Source organism: Camelus ferus, chromosome 15 (assembly GCF_009834535.1).
Source record: "Camelus ferus isolate YT-003-E chromosome 15, BCGSAC_Cfer_1.0, whole genome shotgun sequence".
Classification (NCBI taxonomy): Eukaryota; Metazoa; Chordata; class Mammalia; order Artiodactyla; family Camelidae; genus Camelus; species Camelus ferus.
The window spans coordinates 45,728,818-45,755,819 of NC_045710.1; the positions used below are offsets into that span (position 1 = coordinate 45,728,818).

Genomic DNA, 27,002 nt, shown 5'->3' on the forward strand with positions numbered 1-27,002 from the left:
GAGCTACTCCTGATTTCTTTTCACTAATGTTTGGATAGTATATCTTTATCTATCCTTTTACACATAGCCTACTTGTATCATACCTGAAATGAGTCTCTGGTAAACTGTATATACACTGGGTCTTTTTTTTTTTTTTTTTTTTTTAACAGCCTGCAAATGTCTTAAATTGATATATTTAGACCACTGACATTTAAGTATTGCTCTGCTAGGGCTTAGGTATATTATTTTATTTTTTGTTTTCTCTTTCTTCTCTTTTTTAAATGACACATAATTGACATATAACGTTGTATTAGTTTAGATGTACAACATGATTTTTTTAATTTATATATATCTGAAAATGATTACTAGAATAAGATGAGTTAACATCCATTACCATACATAGTTACAATCTTTTTCTTGTGATGAGAACTTTTAAGATTTACTCTCCTAGCAACTTCTAAATATACAATACAGTACATTTAGGTATAATCATTGTGATGTACATTATATCTCCAGGACTTACTTATTTTACAACTGGAAGTTTGTGCCTTTTGAACAGCTTCACTCATTTTGGCCAGCCCCTGCCTCTGGTAACTACCAGTCTCTTCTCTATCTGTAGGTTTTTCTTAGATTCCAAATATAGGTGAAATCATACAGTATTTATGTTTCTCCGATTTATTTCACTTAGCAGAATTGCTCTCAGGGTCCATCTATGTTGTCACAAATGGCAAGGTTTCCTTCCTTTTTATGGCTTAATAATATTCTACTATATATATATTTATATACACACACATATATATACACATATACATGTATGTGTATATATATATTTATATACACACACATATATATACACATATACATGTATGTGTGTGTGTGTGTATCTATCCATCCATCCACACACCACATTTTCTTATCCATTCATCCACTGATAGATACTTAGGCTGCTTCCGTGTCTTGGCTACTGTATATAATGCCACAAAGAACACAGGGGTGCAGATAGATTTTTCAGTTAATATCTTCATTTCCTTCAGATAAATGACCCAGAAGTGGAATTACTTGATCAAATGGTAGTTCCATTTTAAAGTTTTTGAGGACTCTCCGTATCATTTTCTGTAGTGACTGGGCCAACTTACACACACCAAAGGTGCATAAGGGTTCCCTTTCACCACATCATCACCAACACTTGTTACTTCTTGTCTTTTTGAGTACAGTAATTCTCACAGGTGTGAAATGCTATCTCGTTGTTGTTTTGACTTGCATTTCTGTTACGATTAGTGATGTCGATCATCTCTTCATATACCTGTTGGCCACTGGTATGTCATCTTTGGAAAAATGTCTTTCCAGAACCCCTGCCCATTTTTTTGGGATTATTTTTCTATTAAGATGTATGGATTTCTACCAAAAAAAAAAAAAAAAGATGTATGGATTTCTTACGTATTTTGGATATTAACTTTTTATCAGGCATATGGCTTGAAAATATTTTCTCTCATTCTGTAGGCTGCTTTTTAAAATTTTGTTGATAGTTTCCAGTTAGTTTGATGTAGTCCCACTTATTTTTGTTTGCTTTTGGCATTAAATGTATCCTTGAGAAGAATGATGTCAAGGAGCTTACCACCTGTCTTTTCTTCTAGGAATTTTATGGTTTCAGTTCTTATATTCAAGTTTTTGATCCATTTTGAGTTAATTTTGAGTTAATTTTTTTTGTATGGTGTAAGATTGTGGTCCAGTTTAATTCTTTTGCATGTGGCTGTACAGTTGTACAGCCCTGATACCATTGATTAAAGAGAATATCCTTTTCTCGTTGACTATCCTCAGCTCCTTTGTCATGAATTAATTGGCCTTGGTTGAATGGATTTATTTCTGGGCTGTCTATTCTGTTTGATTGGTCTTTGTGTCTGTTTTAATGCCTACACCACAGTTTTCATTACTGTAGTACCCAGGAAGCTTGATGCCTTCAGCTCTGTTCTTCTTCCCCAAGATTGCTTTGGGTATTTGGGGGGGGCTATGTGTTTCCATACAAATTTTAGGACTGTGTGTCCTATTTTCATGAAAAATGCCATTGGAATTTTGATAGGGATTGCACTGAATCTGTAGATTGCTTTTGGTAGTATGAGTCTTAACAGTATTAATTCTTCCATCCCATGAACATGATTTATCTTTCCATTTATTGTACCTTATTCAATTCCTTTTCAATTTCATGTAGTTTTCAGTGTACAGGTCTTTCAACTATTTAAATTTACTTATAGGTATTTTATTCTTTTTTATTCAACTTTAAATAGGATTATTTTCTTAATTTCTATTTCTGATTATTCAATATTAGAGTACAGAAACACAAGAAATTTTTGAAAACTGATTTTGTATCCTGAAAGTCTATAATGAATTTGTTTCTTAGTCCTAACAGTTTTTTGGTGGAGTCCTTAGGGTTTTCTATATATAATATTGTGTCATCTGGAAATGATGACAGTTTTACTTCTTCCCTTCTGATCTTAATGACTTTCTTCTTCCTGTCTAATTGCTTTGGTTAGAACCTCTAATACTATGTTGATTCAAAGTGGCAAAAATGGGCATTCTTGTCTTGTTCATCATCCTAGAGGAAAAGCTTTCAGCTTTTCACTGTTGAGTATGATGTTAGTTGTTGGTTTGTCAAACATGGCCTTTATTTTGTTGAGATACATTTCCTCTATACCTTCTTTGTTGAGGGTTTTTATGAAAAATGGATGTTGAATTTTGTCAAATGCTTTTTCTGCATCTATTGAGATGACAATATTATCTTTATCTTTCATTTTGTTAATGTGGTGTATCACACTGATTAATTTGCAGATGTTTATCATCTTTGCATCTGTGGAGTAAATCCCACTTGATCATGGTGTATAATCCTTTCAGTGGAGTTTTGAATTCAGTTTGCTCGTATTTTGTTTTTTTGAGAGTTTTTGCTTCTATGTTTATCAGGCATATTGGCCTATAATTTTTTTGTAGTGTCCCTGTCTGGTTTTGGCATTAGGGTAATGCTGGCCTCACAGAATGAGTTTGGAAGTGTTCTTGCATGTCTTCATTTTGGAAGACTTTGAGAGGAACTGCTATTAATTCTTCTTTAACTGTTTGGTAAAATTCACCAGTGAGTTCATCTGGTCCTGGACCTTCTGTTTGTTGATAGGTTTTATATTACTGATTCAATCTTCTTATGTAATAATCTTACTCAGATTTTCTATTTTTTTTCATGATTCTGGCTAGATACATGTTTCTAGGAATTTATTCATTTCTTCTAGGTTGTCCAGTTTGTTTGCTTATTTGAGGTTTTGATTGGAATTGTATTTAACTATATTAGTTACTAACTGAATGTGTTTGAATATACTTATATCTTTGGAGCTGACTCAGTTGTGCCACAGATTGATTTTTTTTCATGTTTTTCAAATTTTCTCTCCCTCTTCCCATTTACGCTTCCACTTGTTCTAACTACTGCCATGAGCTTTTTTGTGCTGCAATCAGAGAAAAAAAAAAAAAAAAAACTTGTAAGCTTCTCAATCTTGTAAGAAATAAGTTCCAAATGAATGAAGTACATAAGACTACTTTAGCACATGGGCTTTGTGGTTATCTCTTTTGGCTAACTGAAATTCTTTCTTGATTTCTGTTTTCAATCATGTTTAGTTTAAGTGGCTAGATAAATGCTTGTTAGAAAAAATGAGTTATTTCTGTACCTTATGTTCATATTATTTTACTAGACTTTTGTTGCTTATTAAATAGCTGCAGAATATACCAATGACATACAGTGCAATCTAAAGATAATTATAATCTTGTATAAAATGTCACTGACCCATATACTGCAAACCAGTCACTTGTACATTTTAAAATAGATAAAATGGTTAACTTTACATTATGTAAGTTTTATCTCAACAAAATAGTCACTAACCCTATGTTTAATATAAATTACTTTAAAAATTATGTGAAAGATAAAATATAAAGAAAAATGTATGTTAAAAGAAAACTTTGCTTTCAGGTGGAATGGAAGAGTTTACAGCAACCAGTATTCCATCTTAGAACAAACAGAAATCTGGATAAAATTTTTAAAAATAATTGTTCCATTTTAATTACACATGTATTATGTCATACACAATGCATATAACATGATTGTATACATATACAACATAATACCACTATACACATTCTAGAATGAGTAAAATGGTGGTGGCAGGGGATAACTGTTGGCAAGGAAGGGGATAAACTGGAATTCTCATGTACTGATAATAAACATGAAAATTGTTTCAGTTACTCTAGTGAAATCTTTGGAGGCATCTAGTAAAGTTGAATGTATGCATAAGTGGATAGGTATATTCACAAAGGATATGTAGACTATTTCTAAGAGCCCCAAACTGGCAACAACTGAAAAGTCCATCAGTGACAAATAAATCGTGATATATATATATATAAAATGAAATATATGATAAATATACATAATAATATGGGTACATTTCATAAAAGTTATGTTAAGCGAAATGCATTCTTTTCCAAGATCAAATAAAACTGATTTGTAGTATTTAGAAGTCAGGAATGTTTATCCTTTGCAGGTATGAGAAAGTGGGATAAGGGGGCCTTTTGGGTGGGGCTAGTAAAGTTTAGTTTCGTTATATGGATGTGTTTACTGAGTTGAATATTTACAGTATGTATATTCTTCTAAATGTGTGTTATACTTTACCATTTACTTTAAAAAGTACACACTCATTTTACTATGATAAAAACAAAATTTGGCCCATGAGAAGCACATCTGGTGATCTAATCATACTTTTTGTTGAGACTTCATGCTTTGGGACAGGAGTCTGTAATGACAGCTAAATAATTTGCAAAGGCTTCAGAAAAAAAGGGTAAATAGGTGATAGAAACATAAATTTATCATTGAATTGTCAACAAATAGATGTATAAACTCTAAATAGATATATGTTTTGGTAGGCATTCTAAACTGTAAAGGAACTTAAGAGATTCTTCCCCTACCCCAGTTGCGAGATATTTGCTTTTTTCTGAGTAAAAGACTTTCCTAAGCACTTAAGCTCAATTCTTTGATAATGGGGGGGGGGGGGGGACGGGGCGAGGGACTATATACTCTGCAGATCTTTAAAGTACTATTTATTTAAGTCCTTTCTAAAGGTATTGTTTTTTAAGATCTCATAAAATTCCTGACCTTAGTCCTCTTTGTGATATGTCACACACCCTGTCACATCAAGTTACCTTATATTGACTAAACAGAAGAAAGGTTATAAACTTAGCATGCATACCACCTGACATAAAAATATTTGCCAGCTATTTCTTCTGCTTAAATGAATGTGTTCCAAATACCTAGACTATTAGGTTGGAAAAACTATAAAGAAAATAATGAAATAGTCATTTCTATACATTATTATAGTGCATACATTTATGAAGAACCTAATTCGAGATAAGGAAGGAGTTTTACTAGAAACACGTTTCTCACATTTTTCTTGTCTTTTGACATTGCATATGAATGTATGTGCATAAACTTGTTTTACTTCCTTCTTAGAGGTAGTCTTACCAGGAACATAGTAACTATCTTTAGCCAGAAAAATAAAAGAACTGATTAAATTTTAACAGAGAATTCATCCTGGAAGTATTTATGGTGCTTGAAAATCTTAATGCTTTTATTTCTGATTACTAGGGCAACGTGAAATGAGAAGTTCATAAGGATTTCAGGCAGTCTGAGAAAAAGGTTTTTTTCTGACTGAAGAGAATCACTCATCACACACTTAATAGTCTTCATTAATGTAAATTATTTAGCCACATCATAAGAAAATTTACTATAACAATGCTTAGTCCTTTGTCTCATATTTTGTTACTATAAATAGATTTAAATCAAAATACCCACTGAATGAACAAGTCAGTTTCCTTTAACTCTAGAAAAATTGCTGAAGTTTGTCATTTAATAGGTAAAAGAACTGTTTAGCTCAAAGTCTAAAGTTACAGAAATTCAGTTCCCCATTAGTACTGTAACCTGCCAGCTCACTGCTCGAATTATTATGAAGATTGTATGACAGTGCTCAAAGCTACTTTCCTGCATTATGCTTTGAAAATGGTGTAAGTACTCGCTTTGGGCACTGTAAGCATAACATGGTAAAGATGACAAAGAAAACCGTCTCACTTTATTTTATGCCCACCCCACCAACAAAACAAAAAAACCCACAGAAAGCAAAACAACTCCAAAAATGAGTAACAAGCAACATTAGGCAGTGAACAATATGGGAAATTACAGTGGACTTGAAATAAAAACCATAATGGTGAAGTGGTTCTCACAGTATGAGTGAGATTTGGAGCCAAACAGGAATGGGTTTAAATTCTGCTTCTGTCACTTTTGAGTTTCTGTCCTTACTTATAAATGGGGAAACTAATACTTAATTCTTAGGGTTGTTTGGTTGTTGTAAATATGAAACATGACAGGAACCACAGAGCTTAGCACTGTCCTGGGTGACTAACATTTGCTAGTCTATTGCAATTTTTATCTTTGATGAAGATTGGTTCCTTTTTTCTCCTACCCTGATAATATTCCATTTCTAGATTCAGCACTGTAGAGAAGTTAACATATGCATTGAGGAAAAAAGGACATATGTGTAATAGTTGTTCTGTACTATACTTTCTTCATCTGTAAAATCGGTATGTTGTGAGACTGTTGTGACCATTAATGAGGTAATGCACAGAGTGTTCAACACACTCTCCAAAATATAATGTGCACTTGATAAATGGTGGCTAAAATCATCAGACTTGGATTCTGGCTCTAGTTGTTGCACTTAACACTATGTAACTATGTAAGCAAGTCACTCAGCCTTACTGAATTTCATCCAAAAAATGGGCATAACATCTGTCCTGTTTATCTTTTAGGGTTGTTGAGCTAATAAAATTATGCAGGCAAGCACTATGAATACTGCAAAGCCTGTAAAAATGGATGGTGTTATTATGGTTCTGGTGGCAGTTTAGAGGAGGTTAAGTAGTGTAAAAGTGGGACTTTAAAATATTTTTTAATATAATCAGTAAAGTTGTGCTTGACTTTTGTTAGTAACACATAGGTGATGAACATTATAGAAGCACCATTTTTCTCTGCTGAGATTAGCTGCTTGCACTCAGGATCAGAAAAGCTGAAGCAAATATTTTGACTAGTTCATCTCAGGAATAAGATTAACACTTAAATTTATGTAGCTTGTAGTACAAAGTATATGACAAGTGTATGGAAGGTTTTTGTTGAATAGAAAGGCCTTCTTTGGCCTCAGGAATGATATATTATGTTATCCAATTAATTACAATTTGTAAAGCCCTTTAAAGATGAAAAACACTATAAATGCTTAGCATTTATTGCTACTAACATCTAACAAGGTTAAGTTCGCCTTCATAAGGAACTACTGGTTGATGAGTTAATTGTTAAATAAACTGACATACCACAAATGGCAGATGCTATATCATGTGAGTGATTTCATACTATAGCAATCATTAGAATAGCTATTAAACTGTTATAACTACTGATTGATTCTTCTCCCGAGGTTATTGTTTCAGAAAACTGAGGCACTGAAAAGTGAAATAATTCATTTGAATCTACACTTCATGCTGGCACAGAATAAGGCCCAAGCTTCTGGAAAACTCCTGAAGTGCTGTTCAGTATGGTAACTAGTACTATGTGTAGCTATTGAACTCTTGAAATATGGCTAGTATGACTGAGGAACTAATTTTTAAATTTTATTTAAAAAATTTTAAATTTAAAAGCACTCAATTTAGTAATTGTAAATTTTTAAAATAATTTATAGGCCAACTTGGGTACCTGAAATTATGAAATTAAATATTAAGTATTTCCAATGAAAGTTTAACATCCAATTTGTGATGTACTTTTAACTCACAGTAGAAAAATTAAGGTTATATATGTGGTTTGGTTTGTATTTCTGTTGGACAACATTGCTATATAGGTTCAAAGGCAAGCAATAAATCATGTATGATATGGACCCTACTTCCTCATTTATCCTTCTGGAGAAGAAAAGGATATATGAATGTTAAAAATTCAGTTCTGGGAGTTGTAGAATCAGGAACAGTTTACAGGTCTTTCTTTGATATATGGAGACTTGGCCTTCAGGAACCATAACCTCAGATCACCTCAGTGATGTTTTGTTAAATGATTAACAACCAGCTCTTCAAAAACCAGACCATAACAAAAGCCCCACACCCACCATCAACCAGTTTCCTGATTCCTGTGGTGTGAAAGACTGTGGCCAGTTTTGAGGCACCAACGTGATGTCCCTAAACTTGGAGTTGGGAAGGGATACTCTCATTTGACACTTGAAAGGCCAAAAAGCCAGCCCTGGTGCATCACTGGAGTTCCTAACATCTACATTTCTTGAACTTGTATGTGTCTGCAGTGGGGGGCTGAAGTAGATCACCTTTAAACTAAATTCTACCCCACAGCAAACTGTAGGATGATCAGATCTGGGAATGTAAATAATTTTATTTTCTTTAAGCTCTTGGAATATAAGTCACTATAAAAACCCTGATTCTCCTTGAGAAATAGATTTATGGTTATATAAAGCCATTTTATAAACTATAAGAATGGTTAAAACACATAAAGATACTACTTAATTTTGATAAAGTAGGTGCATGATTTTTCACTCAAACTTTATGGACCAACTATATAACTTTTTTTTTTTTTTGAGTAGCGATTTCTTGGGGACATGGTAAGAGTATCCGAAGATCACCGCCAGAATGGATATGAATTCTGACATGTTATATAGAGAATTTTATACAGGTAAAATACCTGCAAAAGGTCCAAAATTTTGTCAGCTAATATATGTGAAACCATTCTGTTTATTTAGAAATTCTTTAGTTTCTGTATTAGCGCCTCTGCTTGGACACCTTGATGTTACACCTCTTGCTAAATAAATTTCAGTATAAAGTAAGTCATCTTTTAAAGGTACTATTTAAGAGAACTTAATTCAAAAGTATTTTTGAATAAAGCAAGCCCCCTTTTAAGAGAATATTCAGATTTATTTTCAGTATGGGTTTCTACTATTAGGTGGATATGCACAAATGATTTTTTTTCAGAGTTGTATGTTAATTTGGGTTCTGTCTAATCATATGCACAGAATTTTAGTGCTGAAAAGACTGATCCTCTTCTAGTTCTAGGTCCTTATTTTATAGATGAGCCAACTGAGAATCCCCCTAAAGTGACTTAAGATGGCAGATGGTTAGTCTTGACTGGTTTAGCCAAAATAAGTCAGCTTTCCCGACTACCACCTTAGTATTGTTAAAGTTTGTAGCATAGTACTGTATGAATCTTTGTCTATCCAAATTTTGGGATTATTGATATACGATATACTGCTATACTCCATACTAGCCAAGTTAGCACATGTTCTGTTTATTCTTAACTTCACAGCTTCATTGCTCCTCTTAATATGACATACCAATTGTTAAGCAAAATTCTTCATTATTTACTTGTAGAAAGTTTATTCTCTCCTGGACCAGCACAGTTTACTAGTCTACAAGTTAAGTCAGAGAAGATGGTTTGACACATTGACTCCTTTCTGAAAAAGAGAAAAAGTAGGGTTAAAGCCCAGACAGTTTAATGTTTGCACCTTTCTCCACAGGAAAAGACTAATGTTATCTTTTGCTAAGTAACTGTCAATTTATGACCAGGTGAGTTCTGAAAAGATGATACCTTGTACTTTCAGTAATGTAGTACTTCACAATTTAAAAATATGCTAAATATTTAAATAGAAAGGTTTGAAAATAAACAATTTAAAGAAAACATATCTATAGGTAATTTATAATTAATACTATATGTTATATTCTGTGATTGATAACATTATGTCACCACAAAGAAAATAACAAAGGTTGGGTAATTCTGCATTCTTAGAAACTTTACTGAAAACTATAAATCTCTTTACAGTCTTGTATAGATCACTGCAGCTAAGCAGAGCAGTTAGTCTTTGATGTGCTTATAATTATGAAGGGTTTTAGGATTATGTCTTTAGGCAAAGATGCCTAGAGGTAGGAAGGTATAGCTGAAAACTGACATAACTCAGTAAAGAGAGGAGATACATTCATGCCAGCCTACTTTTGGCTCTACTTCACCTAAGTCAAACAAATAATATAATGTAGCCTCTAAAGCACAATGTAGGTAAACAGTTAACCACAATTTTAAATTGTTAGTTTGTAGAATTAACAACTTCTTTTTAGCTTAATTGTAGAAGAATTTTATATTAATAAATACAAGAACAAGTCTTTACTTTCATGCATGTATCATCTACTAGGTATAATTTTATCCACTATTATAATGGTACAATGATTTTGTAGTGAAAACTCATTAAAAATCAGGCTTTTGAATTATTGTAAATGACATGGGAATGTAGTCAAAACATACCACCAAGTAACAAAAAGGAAGATAAATAAGTGATTTTAGTTTTCTTAAATATATGCATAATAAAAAGAAGAAATAAATTGACTCATATTATCAGTTATCTCTGGGTGATAATATGAGTAATCTTTACACTGTATTGTATTCTCTGAAGTTCTTCATTATGCAGAATAATCTTTGATACAGAATTTTCAAGTAGTAAGAAGAGATAGCTACTTACAAAGCTACATCATCTTTATAGCATAGTATCTGAAATGTCATATATGGTAAGTATGCTGGGAAATACAACATCTGGAAGAATTTCTTAATATGTAGATATTCAGATAGCCACATTATGTGCAGCAGGGAACTATTTTTGAGTAGGGTTTTAAAATTACTTTCATTTCTGTGCATATGAAGATTATATAGAGGAAGCTGTTCTCCATTTTGTTTATTTTCTTCTTTAAAATACTATCCTTCAAATCTCATTGTAACAGATGAAATGGTAGCTGTCCCCCCAAATGGCTACTGCTTTTAGTTATAAGTGTTTTGCTGGGTGTATGGTCACCCCAAATATAGTTTCCAGACTTTCTTACAGTTAGGTGAAACTTTTATGACCAGGTTCTGTCCAATGCGATATGAACAGAAGTAATGTGTAACAACTCCTGGCTTATACTCTGAAGAAGAAAAGAGTATGCCCTCTTTGTTTTTCCTCCTTACAGGCGGGGATGCAAATCTTCAAAGATGCAAAGGTTATAACCTAGAGATAACAAAGCAACATGGTAGCGGAGCCTAGTGATCTGATACCAGCATGCCTTACCAGTCCTTCCCACCTCCCCAGATTTTTATGTGAGACAGAAATAATTTTATTTCTTAAATCACTGTGATCTCTTGTTATAGCAGCCTGGAATGTTCCATGCCTAATACACTTACTGGCATTATACCGCCACCAGCACATCATCATTCTACCCTAGCCATTTTGATCAACATAGTTTTAGAGGTCCTAGCCAGAGAAATCAGACAAGAAAAAGAAATAAAAGGCATTCAAATCATAAAGAAGCAAAACTGTCTCCTTTTGCAGATGACACATTGTATGTAGAAAACTAACAATGCCACCAAAAAAACTGAATAAAAGTAATTCAGTAAAGTTGGAGGATACAAAATACACAAAAATCAGTTGCATTTCTGTATAATAGCAATGAATTATGGGAAAGAGAAATGAAGAAAGAAATCCCATTTACAATTGCATCAAAGAAATCTTAAAATAAATTAAACCACAGAAATATTTGTGCACTGAAAACTGTAAGACCTTGATGAAAGAAATGGAAAATGACACAAATGGGAAAATAGCCCATCTTCATGGAGTAGAATTAATATTGTTAAAATGACCATACTACCCAAAGCTATCTATAGAGTCAATGCAAACCCTATCAAAAATTCCAATGGCATTTTTCACAGAAATAGGAAAAACAATCTTAAATTCAGGTGGAACCACAAAAATCCTTGAATAGCCAAAGAAAGCCTGAGAAGCAAAGCTGGAGGCAACACACTTCCTGATTTCAAACTATACTATAAAGCTACAGTAATCAAAGCAATATGGTACTGGCATAAAAACAGACATATAGACCAAAGGAATAGAATAGAGAACAAGAAATAAACCCACACATATTTGACAAGGGAGTCAAGAATACTCAATGGGGAAAGTCTTTTCAATGTTAATAGGAAAACTGGATAACTGCATGCAGGAAAATGAAATTGATTCAAAATGGATTAAAGACACAAAAATTAGAACTGAAACCATAAAACTCCTGGACGAAAACATAGGGGCAAAGTTCCTTGACATTGGTCTTGGCAATGATTTTTTTTGAAATGACAACAAAAGCACAAGCAACAAAGGCAAAAATAATAAGCTGCACAGCAAAAGAAACAGTAAGAAAAAAAATTGAAAATGCAATCTATGGAATGGGAGAAATTATTTGCAAACCTTATGTCTGATCAGGATTAATATCCAGCATATACAAGGAACACATACAAGTAAATAATAAAAACTAAAATAAAATATTGCCAGATAATCTGAAGAGACATTTTTCTAAAGGAGACATAGAAATGGTTAACATGTCCATGAAAACATGCTGAACACCATCTTTAGTATGGGAAAATGCAAATCAAAACCACAGTGAGTTATAATCTCACATCTCTTAGAATGGCTAAGTTAGAATAATTTAATTTGAATGAATACCATGTTAACGTCAATAGCATTCAAAACCTCTGCTCCAATACAGCGGTGTTCCTGTCCCCCACCTTTATTAAAGTCACAAATTACATCTTTATACATTGTGCATCTAAGAGATTTATAATTAATTTATGCTTTTGTCTTTTAATTCCTGTTGAAAATAGAAAGTGGAGTAGAAACAAAAATTACAATAATTTTTATATTTCCCCATGTATTTATCTTTACATTCTGCATATGGCTTTGAGTTACTATCTAGGAACCTTTCATTTCAGTCTGTAGAACTCCTTTTAACATTTCTCTTAGGGCAGGTCTAGTGGTAGTGAACTCCCTCAGCTTTTGTTTATCTATGAATATCTACATTTCTGCCTCATTTTTGAGGGAAAGTTTCACTGGATACAGAATTCTCCATTAACTTTTTTTTTTTTCCTTTTGGTACTTTAAGTATGTCATCTTATTGCCTCAGGCCTCCAAGGTTGTTTTTGGCTTTTGATAGTTTCATTATAATTTGTCCTAGCGTGGGTCTCTTTTGGTTGATTGTACTCGGAGTTTGTAGAGCTTGGATATATAGACTCATGCCTTTCCTCAAATTTGGTAAGTTTTTAGTCATTATTTCTTCAAATAATCTTTTTGCCCCTTTCTCACCTCTTCTGGGACTCCCATAACGTGTTTGTATGCTTGATGGTGTCCCATATGTCCTTTAGGCTCTTTTCACTTAATTGTTTTTCCTTTTGCTCCTCAGACTCAATAATTTCAAATGTATTGTAAAGTTTGCTGATTCTTTCTTCTGCCTTCTCAATATTATGAGTGGGAGTAAGCCTAGTTTTCTGGAACAAAAGTGGAGTAGAACATTCATCTAAGATGTTCACCTCTTGATAGTTACTGTTATTAAATGGTATTTTTATCAAGAAATAGTAATGAAGGCCAAAGGATAAGGCCTGAAAAAAAAAAAGCTGAGAAATGGGGAATAACAGGGGTTCAGTGAAGAAAGATATTTATGAGAAATGACGCAGGGCTCAAAGAAGGAACACTAACCAAGCCCTCTGGCTAGGAATTGTCAGCTGGTCACAGTAACGTGATGAAAAAAAATACACAGGGCACAGTATGCCTTTGGTGAATAGTGGAATTTCTTCATTTTTCTGAGGTTTTGTGGTAATCTCTTCATATTCCTTTTCACCCTTAGTAACTTTAAATAGCTTTAAAATGTAAAACTTGCCTTATACCCTGGTGGAAAAAGCAGGGCACATTACAGCTAAGGATAATTTCCATAAAATTTGCTATGAATTAACCTCCTCCTGTGTTTCTAAATGGCTAGAAGCATAGGGAGGGAGAATATTTGTATCCTTGTAATATAATGTCATAATTCCTATTAACATGGTTTCATCATTCAGTTAAAAGTGACTTCTCATCACAAATATAAATTGCCCTTAACTCAAAGAATTACGATAAGGATTAAATTAGTTAATATCTGTAACTCAGAATAGTGCTTACCCCACATTAAGCATTCAGTAAATATTAGCTATTATTATTAGGACACACATTACTATGCTTAGCAAGCCACAAATTTCTCTTATGTAATACTGGATTAATACTGAGTATTTCTTATCTATTAGGAATGGAGTTTTGAAAGTGGTCTATGCATCCTTTGGGTTTGGTCAATTTGGAACTCTTTCAGGGTTGAGGAGGGAGAATGAAATCATCTTTCTGGTAAGCAACTGTCAGCTTTGGTATTCAGGTTTAGAACTAGCCTGGTAGTATGGCTTTGAGTCAGTACCACCCTGAAAACTGGGATCTCTGGTGGTGATGTTAGAGAGAAGCTGACAATTGCTCCCTTTGGCTCCAAACAGTATTACATAAACAAAGGACAAGATGATCTATCAGTGGAGATGTTGTTATAATATTTTCAAGCAACTTACAAAGTGGAAACCTTATTAAAACTTTGTTGTTTTATAGAAGTTCCACAAAGAAAATGAATTCTATTATAATTCAGAGCATCCTCTTCCTAAGTGAGGAATAGGAAATACCAAGAAGAATAGGAATTGGGATGTCTGAAGATTAATATTTCTAGATTTAGTCACATTAGGATAAATTGAGTCTAGAACAAAGCTCATTTTGGTATTACAGTTTTTAAAGACTATCATTTTTCTGTATTATAAAGTTTTAGTTGGATCTTTAGATTCAGTTTACGCTTCTGATGTGTCTTCAGAAGACTCACTGTAAAATGACTGTAGTGGCTTCTAAATTTAAAACAAAAATTACCCATCAAACAAAATTCCATGTGAAGTAGTCTGATAGAGGAGGGAATTCTTTTGAGATATGATGTCTGTATATATAAATAAAGGATTATATAAGTTCCTGTGTTGGTTAATTTTAATAACAGCACTGATAATAAACTTTTCCTCAAAATCTTATGAAAAGTACAATTTTTACTTTTTGCTAAATAGTTATTAATGACTGGTTATTAACTTACATAACACAATTTCAACTTAAATATCCATATTGTACTATTTACCTACCTTAATTCTTAAAAAAAAAAAAAAGGCACTGTCTTTACAAAGAAAGTAATTCAAATTAATCAACCATGACTTACAAATGTAAACAAATGATACTAGGTAAGTATTGATTAAAACAAAAAGCACTTAAGAAAACCAGCATTAATTCTTACCAACTCCAGAGGTTATTGATTCTGCATCAATGTCGCTAGCTCTCTTTCTTGCCACTTCAGCTAGTGCCAATTCACCTTTATCTAGTGCAAGGTAATGGATGTCCTTTGGAAATAAAGCAGAATAAAAGATTAATCCAAAATGAACCTTGGTAAAGTTACAAAGGAGATTTTGAAAAAAAGAACTTACTGTTCAAATTACAAAACCGACATGGTTGATGAATATTCTTTTTTGTATTTTAATTTTTCTCAGCTTTCTTTTCTAGTACAAGCAAATTTTCTTGACTTGCAGATCTCAGCTACAACTAATGGCAGTTATTAAAATAAATTATTGTAGGTCTTTAGGGAAAAAGGTAAGCTTTTAAATACTATTACACAAATTTGTCTCTGATATTGTGCTTAGCACATTATTACTTTTCTAATATTGTTAATACTGCTGTTATTTTGAACTTATTCAGTCAATGAATAATCAGTGCTTATTAAGTGGTAGGCACTGTTCTGGAGATCAGTTACAGTACCATGTCTCAACAAGCGTTGAGCCGAGGAGGAAGACCACTGTAAACAGTTGATAACATAACAATGTGATAGGTTTTATGGCAGAGTGCTATGGAACCAAAGAGGAGGAAATGATTATTGATATAAGTCTTAATAGTAAGAGTTATACTGGGAGGTAAAATGGAGAAAAGGCAACAGAGAATGAATGATATCTGGTGCATATTTTTAGAGATGCTTGAGAAAGCACAGTAGTGTCAGGCAATGGCAGGTCTTTAGGGAAGGAATATTGGATGTGTGGGAGAATGCAGTGGAAAATAATTCTCAACAAGTAGGTAGAGCCACTAAAAAGGAATTAGAACTCTTTTTGGTAAACAAAATACTTGTTGGAATAATTTTATTGTAATAAAAATGGAAAAAGAATATCAACATCAAGTTTTTAATGATGAAATATAAATGGTCTAAAATCACGAGAAGATACTTTACCTTCTTAATATTCAAATAAATGCAAGTTGAAAAATGTAATTTCAAATTGGATAAATTTTTTAAAGTTAATACTTACTGGCTGCAAAGTTTGGAGGGAAATAGGCACTTACGTTTACTGGGAACGTAAGAAAGACTTTATAAAGCAGGGATTGGTAAACTATGGCCTATGGGTCAAATATAGCCTGCCTTATAATCCTTGAGAATAATTTTTAAATGATTGGAAATAACTGCTCAGCCACTCAACTTTGAATGGCTTTAGAATTAGCTTATGTTACAGACTTGAAATGTATCAGCCTAAAACTACAAGCAAAACAGGACTTACATATTTCCAGTCAAGATGGTGGAGTAGTAGGACCACAAGCTCGCCTCTCCTAGTGACTACAACAAAACCACAAACAACTGCTAAACAGCCATAAAGAAAAAAGATTGGAGCCTAGCAAAAAAAAGATCTGCTTCAACTGGAAACACAGAGGGAACCACAGCAGGAAGGTAGGAGGGGTGTGCTCATGATATAATTGGGCCCCATACCCCCAGGTAGGCAACCCACAAACTGAAGAACAATTAAGTTGTAGAGGCTCTCCCACAGAAGTGAGAGTTCTGAGCACCTCGTCAGGCTGCCCAGCACAGAGTTCTGGCACTGGGAGGAGGAGATCCCAGGACATTTGGTTTTGAAGGCCAGTGGGGCTTAACTTCAGGAGCCCCACAGGACTAGGGGAGAAAGAGACTTCATTCTCTTGGAAAGTGTGCACAGGATCTCAAGTGCACTGGGTCCAGGGGTAGAGACAGTGATTATGTAGGAACCTGGATCAGACTGCTGGGTTTGGAAGTTCTCCTGAGGAGAAAGGGGGCGGCTGTGGCTCACCCAGGGGACATAAAAGCTGGTGGTGGACATTCCAGAAGTGTTCATCTACATGAGCTTTCCTGGAGCCTGACATCTTGATTGGGTCATTAGCATCAAGACCCAGCCCCACTCAACAGCCTGTAGGCTTAAGGGCTGGAAAGCCTCAGGCTGAACAACATACTGGTTGGGAACATACCCCCATCCATAAACAGACTTCCTGAGCCTCTAGACAAGGCCCTACCCACCAGAGGTCGAAGCCAAGCTTCACCCAGCAGTGGGTAGACACTGACTCCTCCTGCCAGGAAACCTGGATAGGCCTCTAGACCAGCCTCATCCACCAGGGGGCAGATACCAGAAGTAAGAAAATAACAATCCCAAAGCCAGTGGAAGGAATCCACAAACACAGGCCAGACCCTACACTGGGATGGGCTGAATCCTGGCCCTTTGTGACAAGAGAGAAGTGTACTGCTGGGACTCATGGGACATCTCCCACAGAGGGCCACTTCTCCAAGGTCGAGAAACATAACTAACCTACCTAAAAATACAAAGAGAAGGACAGACAAGATGAGGTGGCAGAGGAATATCTTCCAGGACAAGACATAAGATAAAATCCCAGAAGAAGAAATGTGATGAGGAGATAGGCAATTTATCTGAGAAAGTTTAGAATAATGATGGTGAAGATGTTCAGAGAACTGAAGAGGAGTATAGAAGCACAGAGCAAAGTTTTTAGCAAAGAGCTGGAAAATATAAAGACTACCAAAACAGAGTTGAAGAATAAAATTACTGAAACAAATAACAACACACTAGAAGGAACCAAGAATAGACTAAATGAGGCAGAAGAATAGATTAGTGAGCTAGAAGACAGATTAGTGGAAATCAGCACTGCAGAACAGAAAAGAAAAAAAGAATGAAAAGAAATGATAGTTTAAGAGAACTTTGGGACAACATGAAGCACACTAATATTCACATAGGGTCCCAGAAAGCAGAGAGAGAGAAAGGACTTGAGAAAATTTTTGAAGAGATAATAACCAAAAACTTCCCTAATTTCGGAAAGGAAAGTCACCCAAGTCCAGGAAGCGCACAGTCCCAGATAGGATCAGCCCAAAGAGGAATATACCAAGGCACATAGTAATCAAATTGACAAAAAATTAAGGATAAGGAGAAAATATTAAAATTACCAAGAGAAAAGCAACGAATAACACACAAGGAAACTCCCATGATGTTATCAACTGATTTTTCAACAGAAACTCTTCAGGCCAGAAGGGAGTGGCACAATAAAGTGATGAAAGGGGAAAATGTATAACCAAGAATACTTTATCCAGCAAGGCTCTGGTTCAGATTTGATGGAGAAATCAAAAACTTCACAGATACAAGCTAAAAGAATTCACCTCCAAATCAGGTTTACACCAGATGTTAAAGGACTTTCTCTACTCCTCAAAGCACAAGAGGACAAAAAGAATAGGGGGGAAAAAGACCTAAAAAAAAAACTCAAAACAACAAAATGTCAGTAAAAACATACCTATCAATAATTACCTTAAATGTAAGTGGATTAAATGCTCCAACCAAAAGACATAGACTGGCTGCATGGATATAAAAACAAGACCCATATATATGCTGTCTACAGGAGACCCACTTCAGAGCTAGAGATATATGCGGGCTGAAAGTAAGGGGATGGAAAAAGATACTCCATGCAAACAGAAATCAAAAGAAAGCTAGAGTAGTAATACTTAAAGAGTATTACAAGAGACAAAGAAGGACACTACATAATATTTAAGGGATCAATCCAAGAAAAGGATCAATTGTAAATATGTATGTACCCAACATAGGAGCACCACAATATACAAGGCAATTGTTAACAGACATAAAAGGAGAAGTTGACAATAACACAATAATAGCAGGGGACCTCAACACCCCACTTAACATCAATGGACAGATCATACAGACAGAAAATCAATAAAGAAATAAAAGCCCTAAATAACACATTGGGCCAGATGGACTTTACTGATATCTATAGAGCATTCCACCCAAAAGTAACAAAATACACATTCTTCTCAGGTGCACATGGAACATTTTCCAGAATCTACCACATGCTGGCCCACAAAGCTAGCCTCAGCAAATTTAAGAAAATTGAAATCATACCAAAGAACTTTTCCAACCGCAGTACTATAAGGTTAGAAATTAACTACAAGAAAAAAACTGCAAAAACTGCAAACACATGGAGGCTAAGCAGTATGCTACTAAAAACCAATGGATCACAGAAGCAATCAAAGAGGAAATCAAAAAATACTTTGAAACAAATGAAAATGAAAACACAACCATCCAAAACCTCTGGGATGCAGCAAAAGCAGTTCTAAGAAGGAAGTTTATAGCTATACAAACCTACCTCAGGAAACAAGAAAAATCTCAAGTAAACAACCTAACCTTATACCTAAAGCAGCTGGAGAAAGAACAAACCCCAGAGTTAGTAGAAGAAAAGAAATCATAAAGATTAGAGCCAAAATAAATGAAATAGACTGAAAAAACAATACAACAGATCAATGAAACTAAAAGCTGGTTCTTTGAAAAGATAACATTGATAAACCTTTAGTCAGACTCATCAAGAAAAATTAATGGCCCAAATTAATAAAATCAGAAATGAAAAAGGAGAAGTTACAACCAACACCACAGAAATATAAGGAATCACATGATGATACTATGAGCAACTATACACTAACAAAAATGACAATGTAGAAAAAATGGGCAATTTCTTAGAAAGGTACAATTTGCCAAGACTAAACCTGGAAGAAGTAGACAATATGAATAGACCAATTACCAACATTGAAATTTAATCAGTAATTAAAAACCTGCCAACAAACGAAAGTCCAGGACCAGATGGCTTCAAAGGTGAATTCTACCAAACATTTAGAGAAGAGTTAACATCTATCCTTCTGAAACTCTTCCAAAAAAATTGCAGAGGAAGGAACACTTCCAAACTCATTCTATGAGCCATCATCACCCTGATACCAAAACAAGACAAAGATATCACACACACACACACACACACACACAAATTACAGGCCAGTGTCACTTATGAACATAGATGCAAAAATCCTCAACAAATACTAGCAAATCAACTCCAACAATGCATTAAAAGGATTATACACCATGATCAAGTGGGATTTATCCCAGGGATGCAGGGATTTTTCAATATCCCCAAATCAATCAACGTGATACACCACATTAACAAACTGAAGAATAAAAACCATATGATCATCTCAACAGATGCAGAAAAAGCTTTTGATAAAATTCAACATCCATTTATGGATAAAAACTCTCCAGAAAGTGGGCATAGATGGAACATACCTCAACATAATAAAGGCCATATACAACAAACCCACAGCTAACATCATACTTAATGGGGAAAAGCTGAAAGCATTTCCTCTAAGTCAGGAACAAGACAAGGATGTCCACTCTTGCCACTTTTATTCAACATAGTTTTGGAAGTCCTAGCTGTAGCAATCAGAGAAGAAAAAGAAGTAAGAGGAATTCAAATTGGAAAAGAAGAAGTAAAGCTGTCATTGTCTGCAGATGACATGATACTATACATAGAAAATACTAGAGAAGTGGCCAAAAACCTTCTATAACTCATCAATGAATTTTGGTAAAGTTGCAGGATACAAAATTAATGTACAGAAATTAGTTCCATCTCCAAACACTAACAACAAAATAGCAGAAAGGGAAATCAGGGAAACAATACCATTTACTGTTGCACCAAAAAGAAGAAAATACCTAGCAATAAAGCAATAAACCTACCCAAGGAGGCAAAAGACCCTTACACTGAAGACTGTAAGACACTAATGAAGAAAATTGAAGAAGACAAACAAATGGAAAGATATACCATGTTCTTGGATTGGCAGAATCAGTATTGTTAAAATGGCCATACTGCCTAAGGCAATTTACAGATTCAGTGCAGTCCCTATTGAATTACCAATGACATTCTTCACAGAGCTGGAACAAAAAAATGTTAAAATATATGGAAACACAAAAGACCCTGAATAGCCAAAGCAATCTTGAAAAAGAAGGAGCCGGGGGAATCATACTCCCTGACTTCAGACTATACTGCAAAGCTACAGAAATCAAAACAGTTTGGCACCAGCACAAAAACAGACACATAGATCAATGGAACAGGATAGAAAGTCCAGAAATGCACGTATGGTCAATTAATCTATCACAAAGGAGGCAAGAATATACAATGGAGAAAAGACAGTCTCTTCAATAAGTGGTGCTGGGAAAACTGGACAGCTACTTGTAAAAGACTGAAACTACAACATTCTCTAACACCTTATACAAAAATAAACTCAGCATCACTAATTGCCAGAGAAATGTAGATCAAAACTACAGTGAGATACACCTCACACCAGCCAGAATGGCCGGATTACAAAGTCTACAAATGATAGATGTTGGAGAGGGTGTGGAGAAAAGGGAACCCTCCTACACTGTTGGTGGGAGTGTAGACTGGTGCAGCAACTATGGAGGACAGTATGGAGGTTCCTTAAAAAAACTGAAAATAGACTTATCATGTGATCCAGCAATCCCACTCCTGGGCATATATCCAGAGAAAAATAAAATTCAGGAAGACATATGCACCCTAGTGTTCATAGCAGCACTATTTACAGTAGCCAAGACATAGGAACAACCCAAATGTCCATCAACAGATGACTGGATAAAGAAGATGTGGTACGGATATTCAATGGAACACTACTCAGCCATAAAAAAGAATAAAATAATGCCATTTGCAGCAACATAGATGGACCTGGAGATAGTCATTCTAAGTGAAGTGGGTGGGAAAGAGAAAGAAAAATGCCATATGATATCACTTATGTGTGGACTCTTTAAAACAAACAAACAAAAAGGACACAAATGAACTACTTATTATTTGTAACTTATATGATTGATTTCTTGAATATGTGTAAGCACATTTGACTGTCCTTTATGATTAGATTACCACATTCTGTTCATTCTTATTTTGTGGTTGGCTTTATTCCTTTGATAACTATGTAAGTTTAAAAAGCTAAAGCTCTATAATCTGTTCTTAGAAACAATGATCAGAACATATATGTAAACTAAAAAACAGTATGTGCAGTATATTGTATATATGTATTTACATGCAATATAATGTATAGTGTAGTCAAACTACATTTGTAGTTTGTGTATTAGTTAATAATTCTACCTAATAAAACTTAAAAAGGGGAAAAAACAGACTCATATGTGAAACTTATATTGTGATAAAGTTATTTCAGTGAGAACTAACATTGTTTGACTTGCAAGTAATGTCAGGTTGTATTATACACTTCCTGCACTGTCAAAAGGAAAAAAAAAGTGAGATTTCCGTTCCTACACAAATTTCCAGCAATATATTTCAATCCACAGCAGCATTTTTCAATCTTGATACAAGTGCAAAGGAAATTTCCATATTCCAAAGTCTATTTAACTGTGCAAATTAAAGCACTTTAACTGGAAATGATTAATGATTAATTTGCAGTGTAATGACATGTTAAAAGGCAGTCTAGCCATTTAGCTAGAATTCTAAAAATGCCTTCTGATCAGTGAATACGCTCATGTATTGATATCAATATTTGGCAGTACCTATCTATAAGGAAAGAAATCTGTAAAGGCGAAATACATAAAACCTCACCATAGATCAGCATTAACAGATAAACATTTGCAATTGATTTTGTTGATAAGGAAGACCACCTTTCAACCCTAATTAAGTGAAATGTTATCCCCTCCAAAAGAATTCCATTATTCACATTTGTATACCTGTATTGTGAAAATTATACTCAATTATTATATTTTCAGTTTTATCAGTAAATATTTATGGAAATTTGTTTTCTCTCTTGTTATATAGAAGTACCTATATAATAACCTCAATTTTGCCCTTGGCCCACAAGCATATATTATGTTTGCTATTTGACCCTTCACTGAAAATGTTTGATGATTCCATATTTTAACAATACATCAGAATTTAAAATTTGCATAGATATACTCTGGGCAAGTCTTCCTAAGGAAATAATGTTAACAAGGTATGTCCAAGACTGGTGATAGCAATACTTAAAACAATGAAAAACCAGAAGCAACTTAAATGTACATCAATTGAAAAAATTATGTTCTTGTTTTTTTAATGCCACAGTGTCATGATACTTTCATACTAGATCCTTATATTCAATGAAGAAATGAGCAATAATTTCCAAAAGATATATTCCTGTATTTAATTTGCTAGTGTCTTATTTAAGGCTTTTGTACCTACATTTTTTCTACTGCAGTATAGTTGCTGTACAATATTATGTAAGTGCATCTATGTTCTTAATTAACAAAAGTCTATGACTACTTGCACTTGACTGCTAACAAGTGCTCAATTGCTATCAAGGTTATCCTAGTCTTATAAAATAAGTTAGGTAGCTTTTTTCATATGTTCTTTTCTCTAGCAAAATTTGTATGTGATTCTTCACTGAAAATAAGCAAAAGATATGCAGTACGTTTGAGAAGAAATTACCAGTCGTTACTGAGTGACATAAATGAACACCTGATAAAAATACAGACATGCACCTACTTATGGCTGGAAAGACCATAAAGATAACAATTCTGACTCCAAATAATCTGTAAGATTCAGTGAAATTCCAATCAAAATCCCCTCAAGGTTTTTCATGGAACTTGACAGGTTGATTTTTAAATTCTTATGTCACAGTAAATGATAGAGACTATCTAAGACTTATTCTAGGTATTATTAAGACTATATAATAGCACTAATATGTAAGTATATAAACCAAAGAAAAAGAAACATACCCATTAAAAAATACCCATTTTCTTTGTGAGTTACTCATGTTAGTAGTACTTTATGTTTAACAGTGATATAAGTTTGGCTGTAAGATCTGTGGTGCACAAATTATTTCTGGAACATTTTCTCTGTGTCTCTCACTCATTCTTCCTTAATTCTGGAGTTTCTACTCTCTTTTTCAGTTGTTATAGGGGACTGGGGTCATTAATTTGAAGAGGGTAATGAGGTTTTACAGTTCTTGAGTTGACAGTCTTTCTGTACAATGGAGGTTTTCACTTCTTAATCTTCCTGTGGGCCTTCTCACTATTCATATATCTGAGTATAGTTTTTAGCAAAATGCAGTGGAAAGTATACCTCTTAACTCCATGCTCCTCAGTTTGACAGAGTTCATGAATCTTCAGTGTCTGATGCAAGACATATCTAAATCATCTCCCAACTGGCTATCCTCTAGCTGCATTTTTTAAATTTTTAGTTTTAGTGTTGCAGTTTAGTTTAAATGTTGGAATATGTACAATTAAATATTCATATTCCCTGGAAATGGTCATATTCTAAATAAGTCAAGAAAATAAAAGCCATGGAGTTTATATTTCATTTTCATGTCTTTTCCCTGACTAGGCTAGCACATAAAGAAATAAAGGACATGCATTAAAGCTGGTTGAGACTAAGGCTAAGTAAGGTACTGTTAAATCATACTATATTAAATACACTGCAAGAGACAACTGACAGAATAGTCACACCCTTCTACTCATCCTGACTTCAAATTTAATCAATACTTTAATCAAAAATTATTCCACAAATTATTATGGAATGTTTACTATGTGTCAGATGCAGAGGTGAATTCAATACAGTTAATGAAGCTTAAGCTTCTCTACCTCTTATTTGTATAGGTCCTTTCCAGTACCTAGTTTTGTACTTGAAATGTTAAATTATTTTTCTTTTTTCATTTTTTTCCTAAATTGAAGTACAGTTGATTTACAATATTATATTAGTTTCAGGTATACAGCATAGTGATTCTGTATTTTCATAGATTTTACTCCATTTAAAGTTACTACAAAGTAATGGCTACCTTTCCTGTGCTATACAGTATATCCTTGTTGTTTACCTGTTTTTATACATAGTAGTTTGTGTTTCATCCCATACCCCTATCTTGCCCCTCCCTACTTTCCTCTCCATACTGGTAGCCACTAGGCTTGTTCTCTGTATCTGTGAGTTTGTTTTTGTTTTGTTATATACACTGGTTTGTTTAATTTTTTAGATTCCACATATAAGTGATAACATACAGTATTTGTCCCTCTCTGACTTATTTCACTAAGCATAATATTCTCTAGGTCCATCAAATTACTTGTATTAAGAAATATAAGCTTCAAGCCCTATAAAACATGGATTTACCCCTATGCCCCTCCATCAAGGTTTTCAAATACTAGTTAACAGTGAGGGCTACTATAGCATGCTTAGTTGTTTAGAATCATGTGTCTGGGACACATGGCAAAGGGAGACATTGTAAGTTGTACAGTCTTTTTTTGTTTTGTTGGTCTCTTTTTGGAGACTTATTATATAAGATTAAAATAGCACATAACACATCTAAGTGGACATATACATGACAATAAATTTGAAAGGTATATTGCTAAATCCCAAACTCTACTGCTATCCAACCAGGGTCACCTAGTTAGTGAATGGTTTTATTATGGAAGTGTTACTAACTTAAAACCAAGTTTTCAGAAAAATATTCATAAGAATGAGTCACTTTAAAAATAATATTTAAAAATAACATTTCATTGGACAAATCTGGTTAAAAAGAAGCTTTAAGAGTCAGGAATAAATTACTTATGATAATGTGTTAATATTTTATATATTTCATATTTTATAGGTTTGAGGAAAAAGTAACTTAAGGAAGTATATTAAATAATTTATCTCTTAGTTATATTGATATAAATTTAGTAATCAGTTCTTAATGTATACATAAATGTCTACATAAATAATCCTTGTTATATAAGAACAATGAATAATTATTTTAAATGAAAATATATGGGAAGAATTGATATTTTGTTACCAAATGAAGAATTTACTTGGAATGATATATTTCATGTTCGAATTAAGTTTTTGAAAATTACACGTTTTTGAATTTTTCATAGAATTCATAAAGCTACTGATTCTTTTCAGGTGTCCCATTTTTGACTTGTTTGAATTTTCTGTTTGGGGCTACTGGTGTATTTAAACTTATTTATTTAGTGTGTCATTTTTAATCAATTATGTTTTCTAGATGAGTATTCATATTCACTAAGTTTTCATGTTTATTGCACTGTTGTATATATTATCATAATCTTTAAAAGACTTCTGATTGTTCTATATACTGCTATGGAGTAATTCCCAGGATATTAAACAAAAAATCAAGTTGCCAAACAATGTGTTCAGTATGTTACTAAAACAGATTACTTAAAAAAAAAAACAAGTATAGATGAATATATATGCATATGTGTATGTGTGTATGTGTGTACATATGTAGTCTGTAAATGAGGGATAAACCAAAAGTAACAACCTAAAGGAGAAGGAAGGGAACAATGTGAAGAAAAAGATTGAAGCTAAACCTCATTGAATGTACCATTTTTAACAATCTGATTTTAGAGCCATTCTTACATAATTATAAATAAAATTAAAGAAAAATAAAAAGTATTCCTCAGATATCAAAATCAAAGTTAATGAACTTAGTATTTCAAACTAGTGGCACAACTATATGAAAAAGTTATTTCAAGTCACTTTAAAATGGAGACGTGTTTTATCCCTTGTGGGACACTCTATGGCAAAAGGAATTGCAAAGAAATCTTGGAATGTTTTCATAATCATACTACTAGGAATAATTAGGAATAATATCTGAAACCATTTTCTATATCAGAGGTCAGCAAAGTACAGCCTGTTAACTAAATCCAACCTATGACCAGTTTTTGTAAATAAAGTTTTATTAAAACATAACCGTACTCATTTGTTTACATATTGCCTGTGTCTGCTTTCAAGCTACAGTAGCAGAGCTGAATAGTTGTGACAGAAACTACATGGCCCACAAAGCCTAAAAAATTTGACCCTTTACAAAAAAAGTTTGCCCATCGTTGTTCTAGCGCTTCCCCTGGAAAACAATGAGAA

General features: G+C 33.7%; 1 protein-coding gene across 11 annotated transcripts in view; it reads right to left on the reverse strand.

Annotated features, from left to right (window-relative positions):
• The window catches only part of WDPCP (WD repeat containing planar cell polarity effector), a 287,957-nt gene that overhangs the window by 73,695 nt on the left and 187,260 nt on the right, over positions 1 to 27,002 (reverse strand). For 7 of the 11 annotated variants that reach the window (XR_004326365.1, XM_032497660.1, XM_032497659.1 and 4 more), the window contains exon 14: positions 15,238 to 15,340. Coding sequence is in view for 8 of the 11 variants with exons in the window: in XM_032497660.1 (XP_032353551.1) it covers positions 15,238 to 15,340 (103 nt within the window). In the remaining 3 variants the exon portion in view is untranslated. Of the gene's footprint in view, positions 1 to 2,200; positions 3,459 to 4,997; positions 9,531 to 15,237; positions 15,341 to 27,002 lie in introns of those variants that run through there. The other 4 variants (XR_001366999.2, XR_004326366.1, XM_032497664.1 and 1 more) reach the window with 4 other exon arrangements.